Raw genomic sequence first — 24890 nt, forward strand, 5'->3', positions numbered from 1 at the left:
ATTCTGACAAGAAAATAAATAATTGTATTATAAATGGGGAGCAAATGTACACAGAATAAGGAAAAGTTTGGGCAAACTTTCCTTGCCAAGTTGAAAAAAGCAGTATCTTATTCTTTAAAGCACTTACCATTATACAGCACTTCAAAAATAACAGTGCCTGCTGACTTCACTTGCAACTGTGAGAGCTCAAAACCTCTGTAACCTGACTTCAAAGCTTTCATTTGGACATCCAGAAAATGAGGTACACTTGTGAAAACTGATTTAAGTGACTGCCACAGAGTTTCCCTGCGATGCCTAGGCAAGATGTAGGATAGAATCCAACATCAGAGGCAACAACAGTTGCCTTTGATGAGGATAACCTTTTTTCCCTCTTTCTTAAATATTGTCTTGCCTAGTTCACAACCATATAGCTGCTGCAACACATATTGCAGCAGTTCTACAACCAATGGTATCCTTCATTCTGACTCAGATTATTTCCAGAATCAGTCTGATTTACTGCAAATCTGGATTCCTACCTAAGAAATTAGGTAATTAAAGACTGTACAACAATAATTGTACATTTATGAATAAGTACAGGGAGGGGTAAATTAAAGTTACAGAAAGAGCTTCCATTCTGAGATTATCTAAATTTTGATTACCTGACCTTCCATTTTCTATATTATTCTTTTATCATGTATGTGTGTGAAATTGTAAATTTAAACATATATTAAATACATAAATACCATATATTAAATACAATTTTAAAATGTATTTGTAAACACACAGATTTTAGGGAGGGCCTTTTTTTTTTTCCCTCCCATATTACATTGCATGTTAATGCAGAACTTTTCTCTAGAGTAAATGTTGCACCTGATGTCTTTACTAAAATATCAGACATATAGATACTTATCTGATGACCAGCAATAAAGGAAGAAAAGACAGACACTTTCAAAATATGTTTCAATCAAATAGTGACACCAATACAGATTTTTCATTTTTTCTTTCCATTTTTAAAAAGTGTCTTCTACATGGTACAGATGTTTCAATTATTTCCTCCAAACCTGTTTTACTATCTCTACTTCTCTGTTCCTCATACTAATACCACTTCACTGGTTCAAACAGCCCTGTTTTACACTCCAGGTCTACGGCATATCCTTCTGCCCTTACACTGCCACCTTTCAATTTCATGTATTTTCAGACCCAACATCCTTTCCCCAAACATTCTGCTGGCTTGCAAGTCTTTTATACTTCCTTCTTCCAGATCTTGACATCAGTATCCATCCTCCTGTCCTTTCCTCCTGTGTGTTCCAGTCCATTCCTCCTACCCGGCCACTTCACTTTAGTAATCAAGACCAGTATTCTCATTTTCCATGTGCCTTCGACAGTTTTGGAAGACCACTCTAAAATGAAAACCAATTTATTTTCTACTCCCAGCCCCATCACTGCAGCTCAGAGAAACCTGAAATTTGAATTGTGCAGGTGAATCTTTGGAGAATATAAGATCATTGCCTAACAGGGCATTTTAAGCATTAACAAGCCACATTTTTTTCAGAGGCTTATTAGTTAGCTTAGAGTTGAATTCCAGGAATAATCAAAAATCATTGTCAGTTATCTGCTTCAAAGTTTGGAAATAGTAGAACTTTTGTATGAGAAGTCACCAGAATTACCTTTTTTTTAGAAACTTCAATATTTTACACTAAATGCCTCCACAAGGCTCAAATTGAAGCACATAGAAAATGTCTGGATAAAAGACCATCATTTATTTAAATAACTTCAACTATAACGAGCATTAGTATCTGGATTAACATTACATTAATATTTATACTAGTTTCCAAATTAAGAAATGTCAGGAAACCTTAGTAATTTCTAAAAATTGAATTCCAGTAATTTAGAAACAACAGTACATAGATAACCTTCTCAAACATTCTACCTACTTACATGTTTGCAAACATGGCTGCATGAGGTACATGCATGGTACATGAGGTGGAGAGAGACAAAAATGACACAGCAACTTCTGCATAGCCTGTGTACTACATACATGTATGTAGATAACAGACCTACATAAATCACATAAATCCCTGCAATTTAGCATATGTAGTACACAACTTTGAAGTCCTAGCTCACAGCTAAGCCCACTGTACCTATGACTTACTCTCATGCTCTAAATCCTTTAGCTAATCCAACCAGCTGATTGCTTTTTTTTTTTTTTTTTTTTTTTTTTAATCTAAAATTCAGCTTGTCAGCGAAATGTTGCTTATTTATACACACAATTCAGGACAGCACATAGCAATACCTATAACACAGCTTACCTGAGTGACACTTTTTTCAAGCAAATTGCTGACCTGTTATCACAAGTTTACTTACTAGTATAAAATTCTTAGCTTTTTGACTAAAAGCAAATAATCCTTTTAAAAGTAAAAACAGTAAAACTATTTTATCCTAGGAATTTTTATTTGTATTTTCATTTTTAGTTGCCATAGTATTTTACAGAATGCAAAGAACCCTCAGCCTGGAGATGTGTTATTAGTAGTATGGAGAGAATATGATGTTCATAAGAACTTAAATTAAACAGATTATATGCAGATATTTGAATTTGATGTACATGATATTCTTCTTCACTGAATTTTAGTTTTCTGTGGGCATCACACAAGTTAGGTGAATACATTGTAGCTAGAACATACCAAGTGCTAAGCACTTTTTCAGAGCTCTATCATAACCAATTAAAGGTGCTCATAAATACAGTCCTTTGCTTAAGGACAATAGGAGATGGACTCACATGTGTACTCAGGTCTTTAATCCTGTAATTTACGTACCTAAATATCTCTTTTCAAAATGCATGATATCGCAACAAGTACAAACAGAAATTAATTCATAAGTTGTTTTTTTGTGACATTTTCCACAACAACAACAAAAGGATAAAATAGATGAAAGGATGTTCTCTTGTTCTCAATGTTGCTTGGTACCTGTGTTTCATAAAAGCCTGATAAGGCTAGGAGATTCAGAAACACTTAGCTGCTAACTTAACCCTAAGTATTAGAAAGTAATTTAAGTGTTAAATCAATATTTAGGAAAGATACCAGTATTACTGCTTCTACAATAATACGTGAACTCTTTAAACATGCTAATTCTGTGAACTAGGGAATGAAGAAGCATGGAGAGACAAAGTGATTTTTCCAGGGATGCTGGGAATTAATTTGATTTATGTCTCTTAACATTAGAGAATTGTCCTAATTACAGAATTGTCTTTTCTCAATTACATATACTTTGTCTTCAAAAAGGAGAAAAATTAGGTTAGCTTTAGAAAACCTACCTAAGAAATACAAAATTTTTATTTACATGGTAGAGAAGTTACATCAGTTTCCCCTTTAGATGAAATTTAAAAAAAAGACACAAGAAATAATGTGACTTGCTATCTTCACTTTTTATTTCCCGTTATAGAAGTTGCATGCTAACATACTATTTTATCCAGCATGGACTTCAGTAATATTAAACAAAACAAACAAACAAACAAACAAAAAGTAATTGCTAGCCTTGACTACAGGATCTCTTTCTGGTTATATGCACCATAGAAATTTTTATTCATTCATTGGAGGGAGCGGGGGGGGGAGGAGCCATTACCCAAAATGAGCTTTCCAAGAATAAATTCCAGTTTTTGTATATAGAAAAATACAATAAATTTCTCTGATATCAAAGCAATGTTTATGTTTGATGATGTTAAAATAAATGCTTTCATACTGATTTAAATATAAAATGAATACCTTCACTTTTACATTTTGCTCTGATACTTTCATTTATTTTTCTTGTGTTCGTGTTTTATTCTTATTGTTCTGAAAATGATAGGATGAGTCAGTATGATTCTATCATTCAAGACAAATGTATTTCCCAAATTTATCCACTTGGATTAATATACATGCAGACACAGTTCCATCTGTATTTGAGATATAAAAGCAAATCTTAGCTTTAAATGTATTTTATTCTTAGGGGAATTTTAAATGTAAAAGTATTACTGATTATTTTGGATGCAAAACCAGCTGTAGTCATTCCCAGCTTTTATTAACAAAGACACTGTATCTTCTCCAAGGGCTACACAAATCTTAATGTTTACTACAGTAAATGCACAATACTATTATACAGAAATAGTGTCAAGTTGAAATCACAGTGAAATGGGACTGACATATTTTTTGCTGCACCTGTGTACTCTAATATACTTACTAAGAACATTTCATGTTAGATCACAAAACTAGAACAGCTCTAGAAGCAGCAGAATTTATTTATATGTAATGGAACACTTATTTCTCAATAACCAAAAATTGAGTACAATATCTCATCACATTATTCACTATCACTGTCCAGATGTACAATAGAACATGTTTTCTAAGCTTTTGCATCGAGTTTCATAAAGTTGCAGATGGTTAAGGCACCATCAGCCCATTCTCTCCCCTTTTCACTCCTCCCACTTTTGTCTACTTAAAATCTAATGATGTTGATGTTGAGTTATATAATTCACAGCTCTGCTGGAGTTTATATAAAATCACAGATACAAAACAAAAAAGCTTATTTTATGATCTACTGCAATTTTGCCCACACACCAACTTTTATTACTCTGTCATTGTTCCACATATTGTTAGCTACCTCTTCCCCTAAACTCTCTCCTACTTCAGAGATGCTAACCACCTCAAACTGCTTGACTTTAGTATTAGCCAGGGCAATTTTTCCCAAGTTACACTTTGCACATTTTCATTTTTTCTCCAATTTGTACTTACCTTTCTGTCTGCTTTCTACATCAGACCTCAGGACAAAAACTTTTTCTGTTTTTTTTTTTTTCCCAATTACACCTGTAGGTTTAATAAGGATTTCTTTGCTTTATGAATTTTGCCTTTCTTAAACTGAGGGCCTGCCTGCGTCTCACAGACATATGTTAAGCGTTCAGTTTTATCAATCCAAGTAAGAAAAAATTGCATAGGCTCACAAATAAGATATGTTCTTGAAACAGCTCAGATTTGCAATATGATCTCTACAGTAGTTGACATCTCTACTTAAAACTGGATGATAATAAGATAAAAATAAAAGATGAGATAAAAGTTAAAATTAAAAAAAAAAAAAAAAAAAAAAAAAAAAAAGTTTAAATCTTACCTATAATCGATATTGGCTTTCTGGCAAAACGTATTCTTCCCTGGAAGCCAACATATTTACTCCTGCAGCCTGCAGACCACAATCGGACCACATATTCAGCACCAAAAAACACAACCAGAACTATTTCCTATATAAGAATTTAAAGAACAAAATATTAGTGTTGTTTTTTGTGTGTGTTTTGTTGTTTGCTCTTTTTTAGTTTGCACATATAATTTATTCCTACAACTAATAAAAATAAGCTTGTGGAGATGAAAGCAACACTGCATTAAAAAAGGAATGTGCTTTATCTAGTTATATTTTATATGCTGGCCAGTATGTTAAAGGGAGATGTAAACTGTTCCTGAATGTGATTTCATATGAATAAAAGAATAGTTTAAGTTTCATTCCATCATTATATTACAGGGAAAAACACAATACTCTTATTTCTTTATTGATCTTTAAAAATAAATAAATAAATAAATAAAAATAAAGGAATTGAGACTCCAAGGATATCATGCCTAAAACTAGGAAGTTTATGAAACATTGCCACACCCCGAAACAGCATGCATAAATATATAAATATAAAAACAGAAAGTGTAATGACAACTTTTGAATATTATAAGTTGTCTATTTTCGAAAACAAATTAATGATCTATATGTTAATATTTCTTCTCTCTTCAGCAGGTAATATTGCTTCCATTTATTACAAAGCAGTTATGCATAACCAAAAGCCAGTATAGTTCAAAGTACTTCTAAAGAAAACAGTAGAGGATCACAACATGGATGGATTTGTTGAGATCTTTGTTCTTTCCTTCCTTGTTTTCCTCCACCATTGCAATATGTTACCACAACCAAAACACAGCTTCTAGGATTTGTTCCAACCCAAACTATATCCAGTAACTCAGAGTCACGAAACACCTACTATATAAATTAAAGCTTTGGAAAATATTTTTGTTTTAACTTAAATATGTTTGCAATCTGCACCTGGGGAAATCTAAAGCACCCCTAGAGTGAATACACTTAAATCACAAATGCCACTGAATAACAATACTGACGTATCTTTAGAACTGATGCTCTGAATGGCTGAAAAGACACCAAAATATTTCAAAGCTAGTAAACAGGTAAGAAAAAACTCTAAACTATTATACAAACCCTAACTCCAGTTCTGGTTTTTGACAAAGTTAGGTTAGCATTTCTGTATTCACTTCTACCTCCTTGTTTTGCCTGGAATGAGAAGCAAGAAAATATGCACAATCTTTCCTCTGTTCACATGGTACTTTCAGCTTGACTAAAACCAAGGATTAGTAAAAAGCTAAGAAAATTTACAGCACAGTTTCAAAGCAGAAGCACAAAAAATAAATAAATAAACACAGAGAATTTGCTCCCAGTTTACTGAAACTTAAGATTTTCCAGAAGTTTTTTTTTAGTAATATATTATCTAGAGTTTCTACAAGTGATACTTCTAAGACTGTGTTGTGTCCGAAATCTAAATGCAAAAACTTATTTTATCATAACAGTCAAAGCACATTTTAAGAATAATATTCAAAGGAAAATAATTCTTGCATTTCATGGATCTTGCAAACAGCTTTCTCAGTGATTAAATCGTTTACATTTTTAGCAGGTTCCTGATATCATCACTCAGCATTTGGTTTCAAGTCCCTGATAAAGGATATCTTATTTGCAGCAAAGGAAGCAGAATATTGTCTATATGAATTTACCAATACTGACAAGGGAAGATTTCCGTAGCATTCAAGTGAAAACAAAGGTGCCATCCAACTGCATCAAAAAGCATGCTTCTGCCACTCAGTGGCAGTTTATTATATGTCCCTCCTAACAGCTAGTACTAACAGCAGTGGAAGAATTATTTCTACAGAAACAGCACATTGGAATTTTTGTGTCAGTCAGGTAAAAAAAAAAAAAAATGTGGAAAAGAAATAAGCAGATATTTTCTGAAGTAGCAAAAACTTCCTGGAATTAGGATATTCCTTGATGATCCTCTAAGGGCACTTTTAAAAGCTGGAACTTACACTGTGTCTGGCCTGAATGCATTTTATTCTCAACACGAACTCCAGAATCTGTGATTTGATTTCAGCTACCAACAAGAAATCATTTCAGTTACATCTGGGAAGCCCTGCTAAAGTCAATAAGGTTGCACCGCACTGTCAATGCAAAGGAAAAATAAATTGTTGTCAGGAAGAAGAATGGAAGAGGAACTTACAGCTTCCATAAATTTGAAATTAATTACTTATTATGTGAGTTCATTTTGTCCTGGACAGATGTCCACATTACCAAAACCACAGCAATTAACACATCCATTGGCAGCCACAGACAGGCCAAAGACCAAAAGAGCACAGAAACTGGATAAACATCACAGCTCTATAGTGGTCCCTCCAAAATGAAGGAGGAAGATTATGAAACTTATTGCTGTTGTGTATACTTCTACTAAAAGTTAGAAGTCATCCATTTCCAAGACTGTCATGACTGATCAAGGCTCACCTCAAAAAAAATCACCTTTAAAAAAACCCTAACCTGCCTCCTTTTCCTCCTATCCCCATAAACACTTTTCAACACCTCAAATTTACTGCATTTTTTTTTTCCTTCTGCTAGAGAAAACAAACAACGGCAATTCTCTAGAAAGTTAGAAAAACTACGTGTTCCTACTGAAGTTACACCAAGAGCTACTGAAAAGTTGTTGTGGACATAACATGAACTAGAAAAAAGAATCTGGAAATTAAATGTGCTGACTATGCTCCTGACTGACAACTGCATGTCAGTTTGAGATCTTTCTCCAGCTTTTTGAATTTTTCCAGTCTTCTTTCTTTCAAGTGGTATTATACACACAAGAACCCTGCAAAACTTTATTTAGGATTCCAGGACTATTTTTGTTCTTCCCTTGCAAATAGTTAAGCAAGAAATACAGGACAGAGGATTCTCAGAAGATTTCATCAATCTTGAAAGCCATTTGTCATCAACAGAGAGCTAGGGATGAATTCTCTAATTTAATCAAAACCAAAAAGAATAGTAGGAACAAACAGTTACCTCCAAAAATAAGAGCCACATCAGTCTTGATTAAAATATACCTAAGAAATACCCTTGGCTACTGTCCTGGTTTCAGTTAGAACAGAATTAATTTTCTTCCTAGTAGCTGGTGGAATGCTGTGTTTTGGCTTAGGATGAGAAGAGTGCTGATAACACCCCGATGTTTTAATTGTTGCAGAGCAGTGCTTATACCAAGCCAAGGACACCTCAGACTTTTGCTCTGTCCTGCCAACAGGCAGGCTGGGGTGCAGTAAGAGCTGGGAGGGGACAGACCCAGGACAGGTGACCCGAACTAGCCAAAGGGGTATTCCATACCATCTGACGTATCTGATATATCTAAACAATATATAGGGGTGGCTAGCCGGGGGAGGGGGGCCGGACTGCTCGGGGTTAAGCTGGGCATCGGTCAGCGGGTGGTGAGCAATTGCATTGTGCATCACTTGTTTGTACATATTATTATTAGTAGTACTATTATCATCATTGTATTATTATTATTATTATTATTATTATTATTATTATTATTATTATTATTATTATTATTATTTTCCTGTCTTATTAAACTGTCTTTATCTCAACTCACGGGCTTCACTTTCCATTTCTCTCCCCCGTCCCAGAGAGGGAGGGGGGAGGGTGAGCGAATGGCTGCGTGGTGTTTAGCTGCCAGCCGGGTTAAACCACAACAGCTACTTTATTCTGCTTTAAGTGTCAGCCTTCCGTTTTTTTCAGCAACCCTTCACTAAACTCCTGTGAGGAAAGAAAAGGAAAGCAAAATTGCATGTACTTTGAACCACACCTGTCATAAACTGTCAGGATATTCACCATGACCCACTGAAAGATCATGAGACACGTATAGAAAAAAATATCATCCTTTGTATGGGGCAGTGAACTTGCTCCAGTCACCACCAGAGGCACAATTTACTGAGAAATTTAACAGTGGAGAAGGTCTTTAGACAGTGCTGTTGCTTGGGTTATATTCTGGGAAGAAGAGCACAGAGTAAGGAAAACACAGCATGAAATACATTCTTCTCACCTACTCATTAGTTGTTTCCTGCTTCCTCAAATGGCAACGGTAATATTAGGGAAAACATTTGACATGTGGTAATTGCGTATACACTGTTAAGAACTGAAATATAATATAGTCACAGATTTTACATTGTGTTTGTACCATTTGAAATCTCTACTGAAATCAGCAGCAGCAATTTCATTACTCTGTACTTTTTCCTGTAGTGTGGAAAAAGCAAACCCATACATCTATAACATTGTTTGCTTATTATTGTTGTTATTATTAATTCAAAACACTGCATGTCTTTTTTTTTTTTTTTTTTTTTTTTTTGCCATACATAAAATAAATCAAAATCATACAGAATTATGTTTATGTGATTCTGGGCATAATGAATTTTCATAACCATCATTAAATTATTACCAAAAAAAAAAAAGAATTATAAGTTTAAAGGTAAATATGTATGCAAATCTCTTCTATCCCTCTCTAATTCTAACAGTAAATGTAATTTAAACTCTTGTGGAAAAGCCATTTACCCAAGAATGTCACTGATAATCAAATGTAAAAATGCTCACATTAGCATAGAAAATCAACATTTTGTACATGAATGTGTGTAAATGAAACACACAGCCTGGAATGTACAATATGTTCCAGTACAGCTACGGATAACTGCAAGGGGGAGCAGGAGAAGGGAAGGAGTTCAGCTGTGGTGATTAAAGTGCATACATGAAAAAGACAAGTATTTTTTCAGCTGCAGCTGTGTTTTATGTGGAGAGCACACACAAGGCTCTCTTCACTTTTTTTATTGGAATATTTAGGTGCTCGGGTAAAAGGAGGAAGTGAGATGGCTAAATGAATAGTGTGTGCTCATGAAGATTCAATCAAGGAATGTCAGTTCAAAATAATAAAGCCTCAGAAGCAGGCATAAAGGTTGAATAGTCCAAATGTTTGTACACATGTACTTATGTCCAAAATTTAATCTGATAACCTGTCTTTAAAGTTTTCCAATCCTTAGAGCTGAAAATGTCATTTTAGTGGCCCAATTAGCTTAATAGTTGCTCAGGTGTTATAAAAACCTACTGATACTGAAAATACTTATTTCCTATCATCATGCTAAATTTTATAAAGGTGACAAATATTATATGTGAAAATACAATATCCAATATATGCAAGAAAAGATGCAAAATTCTAGTAAGTATCGTGAAGTGTCATTAGCTCATTCTAATTCTTCTCATATATGAAACCAATTCACTTAATGTTAAAAAGTTTGTTGTTTGTATGCAATGGATTTGTTCAACATTTCTTACAAACATTTTTGTATTCCCACCTGGTACATATGCTGACTCTGCTGACTTCACACCAGGAGTATATTTGCCTTTTAGTTTATTTATATTTGCTAATTCCTGTACAGAATGAAATAGTATGCTAATGAGGGAAGAAGATGTTGCTCTAGTCCCTTTATCTGTAATAACTAACATTCAAGTGAGTTGGGTAAGTCACAGAAGAAGATTTATTTTTAAATATATTTTTATTTTTAAATTTATTTTCAAATTTATTTTTAAATAAATCTTCTTTTAAATAAAGAAGATTAATTTTTAAATACGTTTGGGCAGGCAATAATTTTTCTTAAAAAATGAGAAAACTGCAATCATTTTTGAGCAGGACTTCTTTCTAGAATTGCTTAATTCAGAAAGCTAACACTAACGCAAACACAATTAAATAGTGGATCAAGAAGACTCAGTAAGTCAGTGTCTGAAGATCTTCATTTCTCTATAGATACACCAGTACTCCACAAGAGTCTTCAACCTCCCTATCAGCACATCTTTGAGCCTCAGCTGAAGGGACCACATCTGGTAGGAAGTTTAGCTTTTTTATGGAATGGAAGCTATTCAAATTCATTTTGGAATTTTAAATAATCATATCTATGTCTCAAACTTTTGATTTAGGAGGGCCTCAGAATTTCTGGATAGTGGTGGGGGGTGAGGAGGATTTGAAAAAGTCCTGATGTACCTCTCCACCTTTCTCTCAGTCCCAAGTAAGAAATACTTTTATTCTAAGAATCTTCTACCTCGTGCACAGAAAACTCCGTAGAGCTAGAGGAAGGAGTGAGTAAATTTGACTGAGGGCATTAAAATTTGGCTGTTTGTTAATTCGTCTCAGCCATACTTACTGTACAATAATCAAATTTTAGAGGGCTGAAAAACACACGACACCCAACACAACATGTTCTGTACTGCATTAGGGAAATCTGCAAGATAAGTCACAAGAATAACTGTATTATAATTCACATGGAAGAGCTTGATATTTACATTCAATTCCAGAAGACTATGGCAACTCAGCAGATCAGTTCACATAGAATTTAAGCTTACAGGCTGTGTTAAAAGGCTTCTGTACCCCATTTTTTTTGCTAATGTGTTTAATATATGAAACAATATTCCATATATATTTTAATAATGATTTATATTTTCATAATATAGTATTCCTGGTCTTTTTTCTCATCTTCCTAGAGACCAACAAGAAGCTAAGAAATAAACAGGGCTTCTTTTTGTTTTCTCTCTCCCAGGTTTATAAGGAATGGAAGAAAAAAAAAAAAAAAAGCTTTTGAGGTATATGGTAATTTTTATTCAGATGAATTATAAACTAACATGGTCTGACTGTTCTGAAGTATAAAAGAAATGGTGTGTTTTTCTACTGAACCTAGTTTACCTGTCAGTTCCTTAAGGAATTGGACACCTCATTAACACCTAATGCTACACAGGCCAGTATACACTACACAAATACCACTAAATATTGCAGGATCTACTCTGCCCGCTGTACTCTAAGAGATCTATTGTCATCTGTAAGAAATGATCTGCTCTGGTAAAGAACAAGAGTACCTGTAAACTTCATCTGTTAGATTGTTAATGTATCGTTATATTAGACAGACCTGGAGTAGGTCCTAAGCACTAATGCAGTGTGGTAAAGCACAGATTTAAAGTTGTAAAATGTCAGAAAAGTAGAATATTGGCAAAAAAAAAAAAAATCCACCATTATTACTTTCTAAAACTAATTCCTTTGATATGGTAGGAAATATGCCCTCAAGTCTATACATACATATATACATACACTTTGCCACTAATTGCAGATGAGGGAGAAAATTAAGTTAAATTAAGTCCATGAAGCCTTTTTTCCACTCCACTGACAGACTAAAAATGACACAGCATTTTATGACATGACTACATAATTTAAATGGGAGAAGGGACAAAAGCAGAGACAAAAATAAAGGAACGGGAGAGTTCTTCCACTATACATGGAAAGAGTGAGCCCTCTTTAAAAAACACAGGCTTTGAAAACAGTGTCATCAACTACTTTCCAAAAAGAAATTCAGTTCAGAAACAGAACAGTTAGATAAACATAGCTTAGCAGTGTCGAGAAAGCTGAGTACCACTTGGTACTCCAAATTGGTTTTTTGTTGTTTTGTTTTATTTTGTTTTTGGTTTGTTTTCCTTTTTTGGTTGGTTGGTTTGTGGTTTTGGTTGGTTGGTTGGTTGGTTGGTTGGTTGGTTGGTTGGGGTTTTTTTGTGTGTTTTGTTGTTGTTTGTTTGAGAAGTCTGGGCTATCTAAACAGCAGGAGGAGGTGCTGTGGCATAAGAGGCAGAATTATAGAGAGAAAAAACAAAGCAGTGACTTCAGAAAAGCAATAGAACAATGTGACTCACCTGCAGCCAAGAACTCTTTCCTGAGGTCCTGCCATTAAGCCCTGATTCCTAAATACAGCTATAGTAAGAAGGGTCTCTCCTGAAAATCTTAAGCAGCAGCTGATGTGGGAGCTCCTAATCTTACATTTGAGATTTTTCTCCAACATGGTTTGCAAACAGAGAAATATTAATAAAACTTACTTGCTACGTGTAGTCACTACATGAGGATTGCTAGCAACCAAGCACTCAATGTGAGAGGGCAGCTTACAACAGGGGCAACAAATGATGACCCTGAAAACAGAGTCTGTAAGTAGCCTGTATGCTCTCTAGTAGTGTACCACTACGAACTACACATGTTAAGATGTTTGGAAGATATGCTGTTGCTTTTTCCAGCAAAGAAATACATCAGAGGAAAGTGGATGCATGAAGTCTGTCTCCAAAAGGAAGAGGTGCCACAGGACCTGAGCTCATCTGGAAAAAACACTGGAATGCAGGATCCAGCTCTACTGGAACACGGAGGGTCAAACCACTAAACCTTCTACCTGGTGCTTCTGCTTCTAAAGCTTCTAAGACAGCACATACCACTTAAAGTCTTACCCCATAAGCCAGAAAGAACTACAGTAGGAAAGCACCCAACCATCTAGTCCAACAGGACAAGAATTTAGTGACCCCTGGTGAAAGCAAAAGAAAACAAAACTCAAGGCCTTCTACCAATTTTAATTACCCAATTTTAATGTATAATAGTTTTATAAGAAAATATTCCTATTTTGTATTGAATGCAAACCACTGAGATACAATCTGAGATACAATACTGAACTAGCTGGGCTTTTGGTCCAATCTAGTACATCCATTCCTACACAATTTTGTCATTACTGCTTCGCATGAAAATGTTAAGTGATTTCAAATTTAGATTATGTTCTCTAAAATTGAAAGCACATTAAAATAAACAATATTTCCTATTTCTCCACCATTCCAACTACAATGACTGTAATATTAAATATGTCATGGCATGCAAGTAGAAATTGAATTTACAAAGTTGATCAATATGTTTTGTAGCAAAAACATTATATTTTGTCAGAGTCAAGAACACACTTTGTATCCTCAATTTAAAAAAAAAAAAAAAAAAAAAAAAAGTAACTAACATTGAGATATGGAAACACTACAAAATTTCCCTTTCACCTATAACACTGTCATTATACAAATTGATTATTTCTTCTGTCCTATTCATGTTGTGTAAAAATATCGTGTATGATAAAAATATTTTTGTTTGTTTTCTAAAACTGCACAATATGTGAAATTACTCCCACGAGGTAAGAAACTTTTTTGCAATCGTTTTGCAAGGTCTTTTACAATACAAAACAAAAATCTGTCTTTTGTAAACTACTATAGTGACCTCTCCTGGTAGAAAAATATATGACCACCAAACATTAACACATTAATCCTCAAAGGAGGAATTACACCTGACCCATTTTATAGTTTATTTTTTAATGCCAAAACCTCAAAGATTTTGATGTAATTTACAAATCAAAACTGACACATGAACAACTAGAACATTAAGAAAACATTACAGTTTCCTGCAGTAAAAGCAAAAGCCTATGCAAGAGGTTTTCCAACTTCTTCAGAATAATTTTTTCAATAGAATCACCTTAAAGCTTAGAGGGGAAAAACAAACAAACAAACAAACAAACAAAAAATTTTCTATTGGGGAATTAAGGTTTTGGACAAATTAAAATGATAAAATGAAGGAAGCCTGAAAAAGAAAATGGATAAGCATAAATGTATTCAGGAATTGCATATAGTATTTCTTCCTTTTCTGGCCTCTTCCTTCCTTACTTCCGTCCGTCCGTCCTTCCTTCCTTCCTTCCTTCCTTCCTTCCTTCCTTCCTTCCTTCCTTCCTTCCTTCCTTCCTTCCTTCCTTCCTTCCTTCCTTCCTTCCTTCCTTCCCTCCTTCCTTCCTTCCTTCCTTCCTTCCTTCCTTCCTTCTTCCTTTCCTTCTTTCTTTCTCTCTTTCTTTCTTTCTAAAAGAAACAGTAACATCTATGGGAACTTTAACGAAAAATACTACTAAATACTTTAAATTTTTTTTTTTTTTTTTTTTTTTTAATCTCAGTTAGCTACTGTGATCTTAGAATAGGGCAATTTTAAGGTTAATGGTCATGCCAAAAATTCATGATAACACACCAGGCAACTCAGAGAACAGCTGCAGATATTCCATGCTTTTGAATAACCACTCAACAATATTAACTGCTGAAAATATTTAAATTTCTTGTATAATATGTACATGTATATGAAAAAGAGCCATAAGCTGCTTATACATGAGGAAGCAGACATTCATATAAGTTTGACTGCCTCCAAGAGAAGAATGTGGCTGAAGATGCATGACTTCGAATCCTACACTAAATAAAATTCTAGAGCATCATTTACAGAATGAGGAGTATAAAAGGAAGACATACATAGAAGTCACAAATATTAAAAGTCAAAAAGAACAGTTAAGTAAACAGAATTTTGGTAAAGAAAGGCAACATGAATCAGAACTGATTTGATTGATCTATTTGAACTCAAGGTGAGTATTTCAATGAGTGAAAGGATGAAGAAGTAAAATGCTTAGAACTCTGGGAAATAGAGTTAAGGAGCACATATGAAAAACACTGGGAAAGTAGCAGACAAGCACAAGTAATAATTAGGAGTCAATTCTGTCACAGAGGTTGAACAATGTTGACTAAAGATTAAGTATTGACTGTAGGGAATTCCATTATCACTGCTCTTGACTTGTATATGGGAGAAGGTATGAGAAAGGTAAGCAAACCCTGAGAAATATCTCCATTAGTGCCAAAAGTGTCCAGAGAGTCATTAAGGAGGAAAAAAAATCATTAGTATTTGAAAGTTTGTTTGTTTTTTTTTTTCTTTCCTGTTTTTACCAGAAGTATTAAACACACTTTTTAAAATTAATTTTAAGTGATACCTGAAAATCTGATGCTCTAATGCATGTTGGGTACAGGCTTTATCATGTGGTATGCCAAATTTATAAGGCATGAAAGCCACATTCCATCCCCCACCCCAAATCTTTACTCTTAGCGCACACCATACACTCTGGTTATCCACCTTCTGGTACTCAGGCATGACATGGTAATTTTTTGAGGCAATATCACAAATGAGTCCAACAACCTCGCCATCTTGATGTTCCTATGCTGAACTTGCTCCAGTTTTTCAAAGACTTTCTTGCAGTGGTGAACCAAAACTAGGTGCACTATTCTTGATGTAGTAAAATTAGCCCTAAGTAAATGGGTATAGTCACTTCCCTTGTTCTACTGTTTCTAGAATTCATTGCTTCTCTGTATTTAGAGATTGACTTTAAAGGCCTGCTAGCTGTCCTGTGCTTGCTGACCGTTCAGAGATGCTATTCCTGAAGGAAGTTTGTACTCCTTTCAGGATCTTGAATGGCATAATATCCTGATTGCTACAGCCAATGCAATGTCTTTGATTATTATATCCCCAAATAATTTTCCTTGTAGATCTGAATAGTAGATACAACTGTTTCATTCCCAGTTGTTCCACTCAGTACCCATACCTAGATGTTAACCCTGAAACACTAAAATCTCTCAGATCACTTGCATCTTACCGTGTTGCTCTTTTAATAGGTTAGTTGGATGAAAGTCCTCCACAAGAAGAAGGGTACGTGCCCCAAAATTTTAAGTTGCTTAAATATGACTTTGCCTGCTTTTTTTTTTTTTTTTTTTTTTTTTTTTTTTTTTTTTTAATCCTGATTAAACAGTCCATAACAAACTCCCACCATAATGTGGCTTCTACCTATTCTACCTGTTGTAAAATCCTGATTTGGTGCACCAACTGTTGGAGAATTAATTTAATACCTAACTACTGGAAGAACAGTCCATCACAACTCTTTTAAGTCCTGTTTCTATACATTTTTCCCAATACTTCATGCTTTAAATATCAGAGCAGGTAATAAGAAAGCAGATGTAAGACTTGGAAGAAATCCTCCATTTTGATCACACCAGAAAAAAATTGGCAAAACTGAGCAGCATATTGATCCAAAAAAGCAGTATGTGAGGGATGGCTATAAGCAGTTTTGTAACCGTGACTTCTGAAAAGAGAACTTAAACTGGCTGTATACTGAAAATAAGTATTTGAAATAATTCTGCCCAGGATGGTGTTTATGAACTTGTGATATGGCCTCACAAATTACTATGTAATGCCTGAGTACCAGAAGGTAGATAATCAGAGTGCATGGTATATGCTAAGAGTAAAGATTTGTTGGTAGGGGGTGGAACATACTTCTTTGCACTTGTTTCTCCAGACATTGTACAAGAACTTTCTCATGTAGCAAGTCCTGAATACAGACAGACAAGCTCTCAGTGGTACAGATCAAGGACAAAGGAAAACATAGGAAACTAGAGACTCTTTATCGTACCACAGCACATACAGCAATCTGGACTGTACATATATACATGTATAATATATGTGTAAATATATATAAACATTCATTGTGTACACTTCATGCACCTTGAAAGGATAATGAATACAGATCTTTATGGAGTAAGTTTTGTTTAATTGAATGGAATAATCATTACTAAACTGACTGATTTGGTGGATAAATGCACATTTTAATAGCAACTTCTTATGTTCATGAGTTTGGAAAGAGCTTATGTTATGTTATACATAATGATTTATGTAAGGGCTTATTATTCTGACACTTTAATAAATATTTTCTACACAACTTTTATTCCTTTGAACTAAAGGTACATGTTTGTAACGCAAACTGTAGAACTTGAGCAAACTTGTTTCTAGAAGGTGGAAGAAAAGAACAAAGCAGTCAATCCACCTCTGTATTAAAGCAGACAGTAAGGCCCTATGAAAAGGAAGATGCTAGTGATATATCAGTGTAGACAAATGCGTTTACATTAGTGCATGTTAGTTAGCAATAGGGCAATCTTCTGCTGCGTGACCAATTTGCAAGCATTACTACCACATTCCCACTAGAGTGGGAAAAGTTTCAGAAAGACGCTAAGTCATACAAGTAAGACTTGCATGAGGAATAGTCATGGACTAACACACACACACACACACACACACACACACACACCCCTTAAACACACATGCAGGCACACCACAGCCTCTGTTCCAGAAATGGCTCTGCAGACAAGAGGAAGAAACCTCATACACAAAATGTAGTTGTTACATAGTGGGATGCAACAATTTGTTTCCTAAAAACATATAAAGGCTCCAGTAGGTTTTGGTCAGCTGCTATTTTTGTTAGCAGCCAAACACTCCAGCAATATCTTTCCCAGAAAGGGAACAATAAAGACAAAACTGGGAATTTAACAAATGCACTGAGCAGGTCAAGTGCAAAGTCCATTTATATATTAATAATGTGCATAAAGCAAATTAATCCATGAGCATAGATATATACATCTTGATCATTCACTGGGCCCAAAAAGTCATGCTTTCTAAAAAGTCTTGAGAGATGTCTTGTAATTGCAAAGTGTGATGTTTTTACCCTGCTGGGCAGCTGAAATCCATCCACCACAACCACTTCTCACTCCCCTTCCTCAACAGAAAAGGGGAGAAAATATGATGGAAAGGCCACACAGGTTTAGATAAAGACAGGGACATCACTCAACAATTACTGTCATGTGCAAACCAGACTCAGCATAGCTCCCTATCATATATAATATAATACAATACAATACAATACAATACAATTTATTGTCTATCACTAGCAGAGAAGAGCAGTGAGAAACAAAAAGCAGACTAAAAAGACCTTACCCCCATCCACCCTCTTCTCTATCCTCCCCCTGAGTAGTGCAGGGGAACAGGGAATGGGGGCTGTGGTCAGTCGCTCCTTTACTGTCCCTCTCTGACCCTGCTCCAGATGGGGTCCCTCCCACGGGATGCCATCCTTCCAGACTGCTCCTGTGTGGGCTTCCCACAGGCAGCAGCTCTTCAAGAACTGCTCCCACATGGCTCCATACCACGAGGTCCACCCCCAGGAGCAAACTGCTACAGCACGGGTCCCCCACGGGTGGGCAACAGCTCCCCCCAGACTCCCTGCTCCTGAGTGGGCTCCTCTCCACGGGCTGCATCTCTGGCCCAGGATCTGCTACTGCAGGGGCTCTCCATGGGCCACAGCCTCCTCCAGTCTGACCCTTATCTATATTTTCCCATTAGGTAGGGAAAGACAGCAAGACAGGTAAGGCTCTGTCTCATTAGCCTTCTTAAGAGTGAGCAAACACAGCCTAAGTCATCATGGAATAAGATCTAATAGTTGCAATTATAGCTGAATTGTGATTGCATGCTGAAATAGAATCAGAGATGACTACTCATTTTCTTTCAGCTAAAATTGTGGTGTTTGGCATAAACTGTACAGACAGTCCTCCAAACACATGTATGCTTCTCTTACAAGCTAGTTACACTGCACATTTTTGACATGAAAGAGCTGATAGGAATTATGGTAGATTACCATGGGTTTCTGGGAGAAATGTAAAGGTTAACTACAGAACAAGGGAATACAAAATGCCATCCAGATCATGATGGGTGCAAGCAAAACAAGATAGTTTAGCAGAATAGTTGAAGACACAGGAAAAAGGCACCGTAGAAATACTAGTATTCATTTTAGTCCCATAATTCACTGCTCAGTGTAACAGTCCTGCAGAGGCAGAAGTAGAAGCTAAGCTAAAGGTTCGTATCCCAAGCCAACTCTTTCATGGACAGTAGTACCTCACATTAACACCTATTCTGACTGCTCTCTTCCCTCTTAGAGGTGTAGCCTTTTTACTACAACTCTTGATAGAACCCATTTAACATACAGGTCTTCAAATCTCACTTTAACATCAGGGTGTTGATAATGACCTATGCCAAAATGGATAAGCATGCTAAACCTGAACAGAATTTTAAGGTCAGGATGTCCTTTTCATAGTCAGTGAACACAGAAGCTTTTAAACACCAAAAACAGTCTAAAAAAAATGCTTGTGAGATGGTATAATCAGGATATGCAAGTTTGAAAACCATGATTGCTGATTCATTCAGTCAGCACATCTCTATCTCTACTTTCTTAAGAATAGTATTCATTTTTAAGAGGATTTTGGATCTATCAAAAATTAGATCCAAGATTACAATGAAGAAAAGGGAAGAATGAAAGTGTTCCAGTTTTGAGGACAGCATGGCACATTCATAAATCTCATGTAAGTGTGTTTACAAATGGATATGCAGCAATGGAGAATGAACATAGAGACAAGAAGCTTATTTTAACCATGGGAGTATCAACACAAGAGCTGGAAAAAGAGGCAGAATATTGCTAGAAATTTTGGGAGGTCATGAAAATGGTACAGAGGGCTTCAACTGAGACATTATATTTGATTCTGTAGGTTATGGGTGAGAAATCACATACTTCATAATAGTCTATCAGCAATAAACTCTGTCTGCCATGGCTACTTTGACATGACTTCTTTAAGTTGGTTCGAGTCAGGTGTCTCTAATTTACCTCCACCCCATAATTCCAACAGTATTAGAGAAGGTGCAACAACAAAATTATGCAGTCATGTAGACAATTTGGTAGGCTAAGTGGCAAATCTCAAGGACATGGAACAGAAGCCATATAGCTGAGATATAGAATTGCACTGCAAAGGAGGGCTAGTCCTTTGAATTATTCTAGTGGTGGTGTATCATTGTAACATAAACGTTCTCAGAAGCATAGAACACCTCTCCTTTTTTTACATTAAGATCAGTCATTTCCCTATAATGCATTATCCAGTTGAAACAATTTTTAATCAGAGAAATTAATTGTACAACCTAAGTCATAGAGGATGTCAAATGAACAAGCAGTCCCTTTTGCTTCTTAATGCCCCCAAACTTTTGCTTGATTTTGTTTTGTTTTCATTTTTTCCTTTTACAAATTTATACCTCTAAGAAAGTGCACACTCCTGATTTTTGCAGTAAGAGTAAAATAAACCTCCTAAGTCATCTGTATATATATACTTCAACTTCACAGTCCCTCTACCAAAAGGGAGAAAGAACTTAGAAAGAACTTTAGGCTTAGCCTAAAATGAACACTAAGGAAAACACCAATAAATAAATAAATAAATAAATAAAAATAGAACCTAAACCTTTAACCTATCTGAATAGCACTCCTCTTCACTTTTTGTTCTGTCAGTGTTTATTAGCATGATCCATTGTGTCAATGTTACTGTCACTTTATTTATTTACCATTTTGATAAAATTATAAATTTTGTCAGAGGACAAAAAGGGAAAAAAAAATAGTCACGGGAATTAAAGACAATACAATGTTTTTACATGGAACAATTAAATTTCTCTTACAGCTGAAAAAAAATAAATATTTATGAACCTTCCAAGAGCAGTGCCATGAATATGGAAAATATTTAGTACTATGAGAATAAAAACCTCTTTCAAACGGTAACTTTTAAAAGCTCAAGACAAGGAGTTTTACTATTCCTACTACCACAGAAGTGAACTTATTTTACCACATGTAAACAACATTTTACAGCATGTCTTTTCTACATACGTATAAGAAACAGTATTTCCCTTTAAGCCCAAGCAAGGACCTTAAATAGAGCAAATTTCCCACATATGGGGAAAGTTTATTGCTATGGGGAAGCATAGCAATAAACCTTCATCAGAAACTGTGGCTAAGCAACACATTCAAAGCCTCAAATATTATAGATTGGCCTTAACATTCAAATGCAGAACGAAAGAGTCTTTTTTCTTTTTTTCTCTAGAAATCACTTTGATTGTCAGAGACTTGAAAACATATGTTGGTTTTTGGAGAGGGGGGATGGATAAAGGTTTGGGGCTTTTTTAGGTTTCACACCTAAAAATCTTATCTTACACCACCCAGATACAACATGAACATCAGAAAATTAAGTCTTTGATAGAAGGTTTCAGTGGCTGAGGACACACCTGCGGTTACACCTGTTACTAACGTGCCATATTTCCTCCAGTGACACATTATCTAAAATTGTATTTGGCATGACACCTCACACTCTGTAAGAAAATACAAGCACATTTAAGTATCTACAAGTGTCAAATGATATCCTTCTAGTCAGGTTTTATCAACTTTCAACATTATAATTTTTAAGACAACCCTTCTCAACTTTTCATCTACTACAATATACCTTCACAACTACGAAAACAATACCAGCATGACACACTAGTATTTATCAGCTACTGACTCAGTAATAGGGCTATGCAAAGAATTGCACATTTCTTGAATGAGGAGAGAAATAAATCAATTTAATTCTGAATTTGATCCAATAGATGATTTGGTCCAGTCTTGTATCTTACAATGCTGGCAGTCTCCACTGTTCTCAATCAGCTCAACATTAAATCTTTACTAGTATTAGTGTTTGTGGTGGTGGTTATACTGAACTATAATTGCTCTGCATCCTTCAGTGAGGATGAGAAGATTACATATGAATGGCAGAAGACTGCACTTAGTTTGACACTGAATATGGCTTAAAGGTTAGGCAACGTTTGTTACAGAATTGAAATTAATCAAATCCAGAAACAACTCAGGGATACTAAAGATGGCTTAGTCAACTGCACATGAAAGCCACATGTACTAATGTAGTCTAAGCCACAAAAAAATAAATAATAACTTATTTTTGTTTTCAAACCAGCTGGAAAAACAAAATCCATCACATTAGAAAACTTAGAAGCATTTAACAAAAAGAAATTACAATAAAACTCTGAGACTATTACACTTTGAGAAAGGGGACCTGAGTAGCTGAAATCCAGATGTTTTGAGCAACTGTTTAAAAGTAATTTAGTGATTTACTCCATTTTTAACAAAGGATGCTTTATCATTCTTAACTTTCTAGAATTAACAGAGGCCATGGGGGAGCAGAGGAGGAAAAGTCTCTGAGGTCCTTACAGAAATTATTTATACTTTAATTCCCACCTGCTTCAAATTAATACTTCAGTATATATGTATTTTGTAACAGTTCATGAATTGTCACTAGATGGAAATTCACATTTTTAAGACACTTGATATCTCAGGTCTAGTAACACAGTTCAAGTACATTTCACCTCTGAACTAGCCACTGATAGTTCAAAAAAAAAAAAGTAGTAGTGATAAAAGAATTATTGCCTAGCCACTGTGAAATCAACAAGCAGTCTCTGTCTACCTCCAAGTGAGATGTTTTTTTATTTCAACATCTGTTTTTAAATGACTACTTAAGATTTTAATAGCAAGAAAAAGGGTGTTAGCAAGATAAGGATGTTACATAAACAACACAGTGACTTTATGCTTCTGCAAAATACTAAGTATAATACTTAATGCATGCTCAAGAAAAAAATGATACATGGATGGATTACGAACAGCCCCATGAGCTGAAAAGCACCAACTTCATAGCCAAATGCACAGAAGTGTGATAAAAGCTGTTCCTTCCTGTTCAATATACTGGTAAACTAGTCTAACAGAAATCACTTAGAATTACATAATGAAACATATAAAGGGTTGGGTAGAAAGGGACCTTAAAAATTATCTAGTTCCAATTCCCCTTCCACAGACAGGGATACCTTCACTAGATCAGGTTACACCAGTCCTGAAATTTGGGTACTTCAGAAGAGTGTGGTTCTTGGACAGTTTTCACCAGAAGACTTAGAAAAGTTTTGTTAAAAAAAATACATTCCCAGCATGGAATATTCTGTCTCATGCTGCATAAGACAGCAATCACCCATTGCGAACGCTACAGTGTACAGTTTCATGCCTTATGTAAAACAAGTATATAAAAACAATCTATTGATCAAATACTCTCTTAGTTTAATAATCATTCCTTTTAAACTATGAACTTCCTTGAAGTAAAGGCAGGTAATATTTTAAATTAAGTATCATGTTTTGTATGAGGATTTTAAAAATTATCTCCTTTGTTCAGCTAAAGCAATTCACAGTTAGCCACAACTTTCCCCAAAAAAGTGTATTTCCCCAAAAAGTTCACTTACCATCCAGAAAAGGGTTCCAGTGGCAAATTCAGAATAATGCTCTATAGTAGACAGTACACTGAATATTAAACAAATCAACACCAAGAGAAATCTGTAAAAAGAAAACAGTGGTTAGTGACTTGTTAAGTTGAACTGTAAATGTAAGTCTTGTTTTAGTTCTTTCATTCATGTAACATTTTCAATCACAAGTACTTTGAATTTAATCAGTTCATTCTTCCTAGTCAAATAAAATTATGCTCTGAATGTCTTCATTTTACATTCCATAACTTAAGAAACATGGAATAAAAGAACTGAAAGGATGTTTGGAAATAAGGAGAAAATTCTTCTCAGAAAGAGTGGCTAGCCATTGTAATGGGTTGCCTAGGGAGGTGGTAGAGTCACCGTCCTTGGAGGTGTTTAAGAAAAGGTTGGATGCGGTACTTAGGGGATGTGGTTTAGTGGGTAATATTGGTGTTAAGGGTATGGCTGGACCAGATGATCTTGGGAGGTCTTTTAAACCATTCTTAATGATTCTCTGACGTTAAGTCAACAGATCAAACTCAAATTATCATGTAGAATATTCCAGAGAAGCTAGTAGTAATGAATGTTTCATGTAAAGACACTGATTGATGTATAACTCATGCACTTTGGTAGAAAGCTGTAATAATTGATAATACATTAATTAAAGAAGAATTAGACATACATGTATGACTAGAGTGAGGATTGGTAACTTTAATGAAAACTGTTCCATTAAGTGCCTTCCATAAACTTGCAACATAGATAGATACAGTATAAACAGCTACTAACACAGTATTTCCAGTATCATTATTCAGATCAAGAAAAAAAAGTATCTCAAAATACATATTACTACTTCCCAAAATTGTGTTGTCTGCCCCTCACTGTGCACAGTGGCCATTCCTAGGCAGAGGCCGTGGGTGCAGCCACCGTTGCCCTGGCAGGCCCAAGGCAGACGACCTCGATTCAGATAAATGTATATATTTATATGTACATAGATTTCTACATAGAGAAATAGATATACATAAATAGTATATAGCCTACAGACTATAGAATTGTGGTGGCTTGGTGTTAGCCAGCTGCCAGTTGCCCCCCAGCTGTTCTCTCACTCCCT

At 35.2% G+C, this 24890-nt stretch overlaps 1 protein-coding gene across 13 annotated transcripts in view; it reads right to left on the minus strand.

The window, feature by feature from the left end:
• LOC311437337 (potassium voltage-gated channel subfamily KQT member 1-like) overlaps positions 1-24890 on the minus strand; it is a 533151-nt gene that overhangs the window by 473200 nt on the left and 35061 nt on the right. For all 13 annotated transcript variants that reach the window (XR_014693412.1, XM_084520432.1, XM_084520430.1 and 10 more), the window contains exons 3-4: positions 23783-23873; positions 5113-5239 (exon numbers count right to left, since the gene is read on the minus strand). Coding sequence is in view for 12 of the 13 variants with exons in the window: in XM_084520432.1 (XP_084376558.1) it covers positions 5113-5239; positions 23783-23873 (218 nt within the window). In the remaining variant the exon portion in view is untranslated. The remainder of the gene's footprint in view (positions 1-5112; positions 5240-23782; positions 23874-24890) is intronic.

The sequence above is a fragment of the Aythya ferina genome (genome assembly GCF_964211825.1).
Source record: "Aythya ferina genome assembly, chromosome: 1".
Taxonomy (NCBI): Eukaryota; Metazoa; Chordata; class Aves; order Anseriformes; family Anatidae; genus Aythya; species Aythya ferina.